General features: G+C 40.7%; 1 protein-coding gene across 1 annotated transcript in view; it reads left to right on the plus strand.

Moving 5' to 3' along the window:
* Window positions 1-7,421, plus strand: part of LOC108796574 (calpain-13-like) — a 55,760-nt gene extending 48,339 nt beyond the window's left edge. The window contains exons 20-23 of the mRNA XM_018568071.1: window positions 862-940; window positions 4,089-4,205; window positions 5,768-5,823; window positions 7,401-7,421. Of these exons, the coding sequence (XP_018423573.1) occupies window positions 862-940; window positions 4,089-4,205; window positions 5,768-5,823; window positions 7,401-7,421 (273 nt within the window). The remainder of the gene's footprint in view (window positions 1-861; window positions 941-4,088; window positions 4,206-5,767; window positions 5,824-7,400) is intronic.
* The last annotated feature ends 2,390 nt before the right edge of the window (window positions 7,422-9,811 follow it).

The following is a 9,811-nucleotide window of genomic DNA, read 5'->3' on the forward strand; positions in this document are numbered from 1 at the left end:
AATGCCTTCAGAACTTAATAGCTCATGATGGCTCAGTCTGAGGTTGCAACCAGACAACTACTAAGGAAGGTTGCTGTGATGTCTCTTTAGCTAACTATTAGTGCTTTTGAAATCATTTGTCATGTATTTAATATGTATAGAGTAGCGGTAGCAGCACTCCATCTAAAAAGTACTGCCTCCTTCCCGGGGCGTGGCTTGGCAATGGCCGTGTGAGCAGTGTTCCCAGTGAGCTCCCGGCCCGACTATACCACACAAAGCTAACAGCCTTCATCTCTCCGCAACTGGCACAATGAAAAAGAAGGGGAAAGGGAGGGGATCCCAGTTCACCCCCAAAACTGCCTTTAAAAGGCTCTTTGTCTCCCCGAAAATACCTGTCCTTTTCCTTGTTGGAAAAAGTTGAAAATCTTGAAATAAAGAATTTATAAAAAAAAAGTACTGCCTTGGTGCTCTAATGTAGTATCATAACAAAGGTTGAGTAGGCACACAAAGGTCTTCCACAGGAGTAAATACATCAAATCAGAAGTTTATTATGCCTGTGATCTCAGGCCTTGAGAAAGCTTGACTGTGACCTGCCAAAGCACCAATGTAATATAATACACCTATGATTTGATGTCTTCTTTACTATCTAATCTTAAGAACAACTAAAAATAATTACTTGATATATAAAGGTGTGACCAGCCCTGTTTGGGAATGAACAGAAATCATTAATAAAGTCTCTTTTTTACCATTTATAAAAGATGTAAAATACACATCGGGGGTGATGGCTGTATCATTTTTCATGTTATAAATACAGCAAATGCTAATGAGGCCTGGATTTTCTACTGAGTCATTTACACTGACTGATCCAATTATGTCTTCCAGGATATATTTGCCGACATTGATAGCAATCGCTGCGGTTACTTAAATTCAGCAGAACTTCGTAAAGCAGTGAATCGAGCAGGTGCAGTGCGGATAAGTTCCCATGTAGTTTATTTTATCATAGTAACATAGTGGGTACGATTGAATAAAGACAAGGGTCCATCCAGTTCAACCGATGTGTGTATGGGTGTATGTGATTGTTTGTCTGTATTTGTATGGCTCTAACACTGCCCATATTTTTGTATATGAAGTGAAATAAGAAACTCATCAAGATGTTTGTTCAATGTATCAACGCTAACAGCGGATACCACTCCATATGGAAGGGAAATCCACATTTTCACAACTCTCACAGTAAAAAAAACCCTATGAATTCTAAGATTAAACCCCCTTTCCTCCAACCTCCTGTTGTGTTTGCGTGTTCTAAATACAGTTTTCGGATTTTTCGGACAGTTCGTTCCGAATATTGTGGTCGCCACTGATGATTTTGAAGACTGCAAAAGGGTCCCCTTGTGATAGCCTCTTTTCTAAGGTTTAATTGCTAAAGGCGGTCTTCCTAGCTCAGGACTTTCCCTTTGATTATTTTGTAGCCCTTTGCTGAACTTCCCCCAGCTTGAGGACGTCTGTCCTGTGAGTTGGCGACCAACACTGCACCACATACTCTAGATGAGGCTGAACCAGTGATTTATGAAGTGGAAGTATTACTCTTTTATCCCTTGCTACAATCCCTCTCTTAATGCACGGCAGTATCTTGTTAGCTTTCCTGGCTGCTGCTTGGCATTGCTTACTATTGCCAAATCTGTGATCTATGAGCACCCCCCAGGTCTTTTTCCATGTCCGACTTACCTAATGTAGCACTCCCCCAAGTGTGTAGTTTGCGCACACGTTCTTTCATTTGCCATCTCGTAGCTCATGCTTCAATTTTATTAAGGTCCTGTTGAAGTGCAAGTATCTCCTGTTTGGAATTTACTGCCCTACACAGTTTTTTATCTTCGGCAAAAAACAAAATCTAACTATTTAGTCCAATCTCTATGTCGTGGGATGAATAAGATGAACAAGATCGGTCCCAGGACTGAGCCCTGGAGCACCCCACTCACAAACATTTGCCCAATTGGAAAATGATCCATTTATTACTATTCTTTGTATCTGTTTTTGCAACCAATTTTCCAACATGGTAGACCTTAGTTTATGAAGTAAACGTTTGTGGGGTACTACCGTGTTTCCCCGAAAATAAGACACTGTCTTATTTTTTTTTTTGGCTCAAAAAAACACCTTAGGTCTTATTTTCGGGGTAGGTCTTATATTCGGGGTAGGTCTTATTTTTGGGGAAACAGGGTATGTAGAATGCTTTAGCAAAGTCCAGATACACCACCTATACAGGTATTCCTCTGTGTAGATGACTTCCTTATAAAATGTTAATAGATTGGTCTGGCGGCAAGAATGGTCCTTCATGAAGCCATGGTGGTTGCTACTTATGATACCAGTTATATTCGCAAATTCCTGCATGTAGTCCCTTTCCATGCCTTTGAATATTTTGCACACTATTGATGTTAAGCTGACAGGCCTATAGTTACCCGGTGAACTTCTTTTCTCCTTTTTGTATATTGGTACCACATTCACTTTCTGCCAATCAGCCAGAACCATACCTGTCATAGTGTCCTTTAACCACTTCAAGACCAGGTGTTTAGACCCCCTTCCTGGCCAGGCCATTTTTCAGTATTCAGTGCTGCGATACTTTAACTGACGTTTATTCCGTCATGCAACGCTATACTGAAATGAATTTTATACAATTTTTTGGGGGCAGATAGAGCTTTATTTTGGTGGTATTTAATCACCACTGGGGTTTTTATTTTTTATTATAATTAGGAAAAATCTGAGCGGACGTCTAAAGATGCCCCCTCAGATCTAGAGAGCCGGAGGTACCGAAACTTGATTAAAGATCACGTTATTAAGTATTAATCACACAGGGAGTGCAGTATTAATTAACCACACAGGGATTGCATGGTTTTCAATGAGTTGGTCAACTATTGTGTAGTGTTATCAAGGTTCTTGTATGTGATTGGATGATTAAGTGAACAAAATCAACCCCTCAAGTCACTGGTTTAAAAAGACCCTGTTACCAGAATAGGCAAGGTCTAGTAAATGTATAGGTCCAGTCAGTACAATTGAAACGTACAGAAGCACTCTTTTTTTTCTGTAATTTATGGATCCGAATAGGTGTTGTCAGCTCTGGTAATCAGGCAGAGAATCAACACTTCCTGGAGTGTTGGACCCAATGTCAATGTTCTGTTGCATAGACTGATGACGCAGGGGCTGGGGTAGGGGGCACCATGTCAGAGGATCGGAATCCCCAGGAAGTGTTCTCTGCCTGGCTATCATTGCCGATAACACTTTTTAGGCTGAAGCACGGTCCATCTCTGGGTTCCTTCCCTTCAGAAGCGCCTCCCCCTGCTGAGGAATTCCACCACCCCATGCATTTTTAGCTTTTCTACAATAAACCTTTTTCAGATATCTTAAGTCCCATCACATGATGTGCTTGGTCCTCCTCTTCAGTTTTTCTCTGGTAATGGGTAGTCATTTATGTCACAGAGAGCAGCTCTGAAATGATGTCTTCACCACGCTCTGCTTCATTAGACTGTGAGTATAGGACACCATGGTGACACCTCCTCAGGAGGAAAGTTCTATGACACCCTGCACTCAGTGTGTCTTCAGTTTTCCCAGTTTAATGACTTGCGTATCATTCATTTCAGAGGACTAAGGACATCAAGTGGCAAAAAGGAATTACTGCAGGGGACAGCTTCAGAGATGATGTGAATATTGCAGTCAGAGCTTTGTTTAAGTATCATGCTAATTTATGGATTGGACCTATGTATTTACTAGATTATTATTGGGGCGACAGGATAAGATGCAATAAGATATTAACTACACAGGGATTGCATGGTTTTCAATGTTTTCAACAATTATGTGGTGTTGCAAAGCAGGAATTAGAACCTGCATGTTAATGAGCAAACATGGCTGCCCATATGTACAGTATATCTATAATTACTAACCATACATTGAAAAAGATATTTAAATTATTAAGACACTAATACCATATTTGCATAAAGTTGAAATATTTTGCAAATTTATCAATAAATAAGTAATAAGTCTGTATATTGCCTTCAACCCATATCATGCAGACATTATTGAAGTCAAATCTTGAAATTATATATTGTATATTATTTATCATCTAGGACTAAACGTGAGCAAAGACTTGTTTAATCTCATAATTGCTCGCTATGGAGACTCTGAAGATAAACTAAACTTTGTAGACTATCTGCTGTGTATGGCGAGACTGAAAGCAGCTGCAAGTAAGTTGTGCTGAAGAATGTACTCAACATATTTAATACATATTCTTAAATGTTATAGCATTTTGACATAAGAGTGCAACACATTCATCACTTTCTAACTGAGCAATGAAGGGACAATGATTTTCATCCCAGTCTCTTGCATGCCTTCCAACTGCTTATGCTTGGGCTTTGGGCATTGGGCTTACTGACCTGGGAAGTCAGGATGTGTATTTAAAGGATCAGTGTACCCAAAAGTGATATTTTAGCAACAGGTGGAGCCTGGGGGCCGGATTTTTTTATGTCTAGGATAGGGATGTCCAGATACCAGTTCAGATACCAGTGCAGATACCTGGCATTTTAACGAGAACTACCAGGGTTGCAGTGGTTGCAGCTGGGACCTGGCTCTGGTGTTCCACCACTGTCCTGAAATCATTTGTCTGTATTGTTTTAGAAAAACTGTCACATGACGATAAACAAAAATGTATCAGTACTTGTATCTGTGAGTACTTGGACAAGTATCAGTACTTGTACTTGAAAAAAATGGTATCGGTGCATCCCTAATATATATTTATGGGGGAAAAAAATCATACATTAAAACAGAGATGTACAAATCCCGGGAGCTCTGTATGCTCCTTAAATATGACAGCTGCCTCCTAACTTTTGAGTTTTTCTCTAGTCTAGTCTTGGAGCTGGAAAAGTATCTGTACTTGTACCGAGTACGGTACTTGGTATCTGAACATCCCTACTCTAGGATACTCCAACAGCTAGATCTCTCTGCCATAATTTCCAATTCTGTACACCTGGGACTTATGGTATTTCAGCCCACCTTTGTGCATTCCAGTTCCTCCTATTACATTCTCCATTATATAAATATAGCCCTATTGTTATCACTGATACACATGGCTACTAGTATTTCTACACTTGTCCAGTAACTAGAGACTAAGCCTCTACTAAATTGGGATAATGGAACTAATCTGTACAAAACTCTGTGCCAGTGCATCCACTCAGTTGGGAAACTCAATTGTTAAACCTCGTCTGCAGAAATCATACTTACACTGTGAAGTTTTTAATTAAGGCAGTCAAGTCCTTGTCCTTTCTTAAAGCATAATTCTGGTCCCAGTGCCCACCAAAAACCCTGTTGTTAGCTGGTGTCTGAGCCCAGAGAGAGTGGGGATGTCACATGATGGTGCCTCTGATGGTGGATTATCTGGCACTTGCACAATCTTAATTCACCCTAAATGCAAGTCCACCCTCAAAGGAGCATCACATTATCTCCGCTTAACTCTCTATGAGCAGTATAGAGCATCAGATATTTCCACTGGTCTCTATTTTATCCAGAGCTAACCTGATCAATAGCACTGCAGCAGTATTGCCCATGAGGGTCCCATTGTGATTATTTTCTCTTCAGACATTGCTACATGGCTCTACGTTGCGGGATCCTGCAGTAGAGCAGTTGCTGGGGAATTTTTCAGTTACAACAATTTATAAATTAATCGCAGTCACAATTTTAGATAATGCAATCAGTATCATTAGGAATACACATTGGCTTACAAACCTCTGTTGTTCCCCCTGAACATTTGCAGAAACCTTCATGAAGCTATCGGACGATGGAAACGAAGTTTGCATTAATCAGGAGAAGGTATGTGCTAAGTGTTGCTGTGTAGTTATTCGAGCACAGCAAAGAATAATGTGCAAAATATGATGTCATCCAAAGACCAAACCAATGTGGCTGCAACAGGCCAATGCAAATACATTCCTCAATGTCTGTGCTCTTTTTGGGTTAACAGTGCAATTTCCAAAATGTTTCCACAGATTTGGCAGAAGGGAAAACAATTATTTTATGGCATTTCCATGTCATAACAATTAACAGAATTTAAACTGCGCTCTCACCCAGGGACGCTGCCAGCAAATGCAGTTCCCAAAGTGTTATTCACATTAAACACAAACAAAATAGACAAGCTAGCGCTTCCCAAACTTTCACATAGTTGGTAGAATCAGAATTCAGGCTATGAGTTATGTTAGCACAAATGCACATCCATCTGGACATTGTAAACAGAGGGGATCTCTTACCACTTACTGCAATAGAACCTGACATAAACAAATTGCATCTGTTCACCAAGCTCAAGGGTCACATTAATCAACTACTGTATAATGTTAGGGGCAGAGGAGAATTGAGCTGGGGGGGAACAAGGGCATTCATTCCCCCGCCCACCACTACCCACACCACCACCGCTACCACCACCTTCCTCACCAGGCCAGTACAAACAATACATGTTCTGCTGATGACCCTGAGTGGAGACACTCCCCCATTCAGACCTCAGTCAAAGGGAAACCCATGGTCAGTGGAAGCTGCTGGGATTTTTTAGCTATCTACTCCCTGTTAAGACCTGCAATCACAGGGCTTTGCAGAGGAAAGGTCAGAAGGGGGGTAATGGACCAAAGGGAGATGGGAAAGACTGCTCCAAAGTGTTGTTAGTAGGCAGCTTTGACCCTCTGATTGCAACTGAAACCTGGTTGTCAGAGGTTGAAGTGGCTATAATATTGTTGGGACTGTCATCACTTGGACTGGCAGCAAATTTAGCATTGATAAGAGCTGACCAAATTATTGGAATAATGTCTTAAAACTAACCAATACACATCAAGGTGGTTGATATTGTGTGACCTACTGCTAGCAGGTGGACAATTCTTTTGCACGCTAATAATCGACTTTAGTGTGACCCATTCAGCTCAACATTACAAGCAGTTGGGTGATAGCATCATTCACGAATCCTGTACATGAAAAAAAATACTGTTGATTGTATTGGGAGGATCCAGCTATATCTGTAGTCCGAAAGGCTGATGACTTTCTGGCAAAAAATACCAACCTTATTGTTGGTTCCATTAATAAAATTGTTAACAAGCTTTTTGATTTAGAATGTTATTTAAAATGTTCTATAAAGATTTTAGTCTGTAACAGGTATTAAATTATCTAAATATTATCCCTGTGGGGTCATGGCCCCTCAAGCCATGACAAACTCTGCAGTTAGATGCATCAAAGTAACCCTTCCCCAAGCAACCAAATGCTCTAATTAGGAGCAAGCAGTCGCCTTCACCTTTGGTAATGCTGAAGCTCGCCTTCAAATAAAAACAGCAACTGAACGTGACTTAATATTGTGGATGCCTGTTGGTCATTTTAATCTTGGCTCTAGCATTTTACACTATTTCCTTTACTTCCAGTGGATGGAACTAATGGTGTGAAGATAACCAACCGGCTGCATCCATCTGTCGCAAGGAATCTCAAACAAAACTAAGACTGGCCTGTTTACATAAATCTTGATGTTTCAAGCAGGAGAAGATAATAACAGCCAAGATTGTTGGCCTCATGAAAAGGAACGCTGGGTCCACAGTGATCGTGTTATAATTTTATAATGATTTGGGTTTATTGGATGGTTTTGTTGGATATGGTTGGGAAGCGCAATATAATGTTGTGTTGTGTTGTGGTGGGAGGTTAGTATTCTATTGAGTCATCAAACCTTCCACTCCATTTAAACTGTTTGCCTTTTTGGTGGCGTTATCTTGTTACCACTAGTATATCTTGTTCCCATAGCTTGCTTAAGCAGCCAAATACCCTTTTATTGCTTACAAGAAAAGTATACTGTATCTTCATTGAGTTCAGACCGAACCCAAGCTTCTCCGAACCCGGCAGGAGTTGTCAGTGCCGACTGAATCATCTGCGGCTTGAATTTCTGACCCGCAGATGGACATAACTAAAGGGGTGGGATGCTGGTGACATCATTGACTTTATATAGCCACATGGTCATATTAAGGGATTAAGGCATAAGTTCAGCTTTTGCAAAAATAAAACGGACACCGTATGAGGTGATTTAATGCAGTTTGAAGTCCAGCCATTCTTCCCCCATCTCCCCGAACTGAAACTCCATACCTCAGTACGAGCTCTGCCTGGGAGAGAATGTGAAGAAGCCTGAGCTCTACAGCCCTGATCAAGTGATCACTATTGCAATGCCAATAATGTCATCAGCATCCTACCCCTTTGTGAAGCCAAGACCGCTTACTTCTAGGTTTGGATGAGCTCAGGTTCAGTAATCTTCAGTAGGAACACATTTTGAATTATTATTGTAAAAGTAATCTAAAGGAAGTTTACAGCATTTCATGTACAGACTTGTAAATACTCCATCTAGTAGTCATCTTTATAGTCATCTTTATAACAGTGATCGCTAAAGGAAAACACTGCCGAAATAAGCTCAGGTATCATTATAGAGTCTCTGTTTTCAATTTGGTCAGGCCTCACCCACAGACTTTCATTGAGAAAGAAGCATTGAAGCACCTGTTCTGTACAGCACAACCTAGGAAAAGCAGAACCTGTATACAGAATGAGCAGAAATGGCTGCCCCCATGTACATACAATATATATTTAGACTATGGGGTATATTATGTACCATAAAATGTGTTTAATACTTTACAACTCAAGATTATTTGTGCTAATCTGATTACATTGAAATATATCACAAACATTAAAAAGTTAGTTTTATAGTTTCTTTTAAAAGAGAGGCATGGATTTAGGCTCTTGCTGTCTTTAACTCAGTATAACTCAATGGACTGGACTTAAAAAGGCCAGAAAAAAATATTGGTTTAACATGGTATAATATTATTAGTTATACCTCAATAAAATTGTGACCATGGTCCTTTTCCTTGATTGGTCTATTTGTCATTTTTATATAAAGCCTGTAACCAACTCCATCCCCCCGAATGTGTTCAAATTCAACATGAATCATTATTATAAATGTGTATACAGGATTTATGTAGCACCAACAATTTGTGCAGTTACAATATGAAGAGAGACCGTACATTTACAATACAATTCAATACAGGGGGGTTAGGATCGGGCCCTGCTCGTGAGAGCTTACAATCTAGCAGGAGGGGAAAGTGCCACAAAAGGTATGAGCTGACGGAACAAGTGTAAGTACAATTATGTGGAGGTGGGATTGGCTTCCCTGAATATATGAGTTTTCAAGGATTACCTAAAGGTGGACAGAGCAGAAAACAAGCGGACAGATTGAGGTATGGAGTTCCAGAAGATAGGAGTGGCACTCAGGAGCAGCTTTTGTCAACCTCTCTACAGTCATTAAAAGTATGCAAAATCTCGAGGCACCCCAGTCTAAAATGTGAACAATGTAAATGGCGTCCAAAATCCCTCCCACACCTTTATCCTACATAGTGGTCATAGAAAAACACAAAAAATGGGGTTCCCCTACTTCACATTAGAGCCCCCTTCAAATCAGCAGCCCCCATTACATCAGGAGCCTCCTCTACATAAGCAGCCCCCTTTCACACTAGAGACCCCTCCATTCACATGAGAGTACCCCTCTTTCACATCAGAGTCTTCCCTACACACCACAAGCCCCCTGTCAGATCAGGAGCCCTCTTTACGTCAGAATCGCCCCTTCCATCCCCTGTGGCGTCGTGCCTGCACAATGGAAATGCACGACACTGTGCAAAAATTTCAAGGCAGCACAGGGAAAGCTAGAGGGCACCCCTTGAAAGGCTGGTTTAGAGAGGTCCTGGAGGCAAGCATTGAAGGAGGTGATGAGGGAGAATGAATTGAGAAAATTGCTACAGCACTCTAGTTT

Source organism: Nanorana parkeri, unplaced genomic scaffold, assembly GCF_000935625.1.
Source record: "Nanorana parkeri isolate BGI_ZX_2015 unplaced genomic scaffold, ASM93562v1 scaffold31, whole genome shotgun sequence".
In the NCBI taxonomy this organism is placed as follows: domain Eukaryota; kingdom Metazoa; phylum Chordata; class Amphibia; order Anura; family Dicroglossidae; genus Nanorana; species Nanorana parkeri.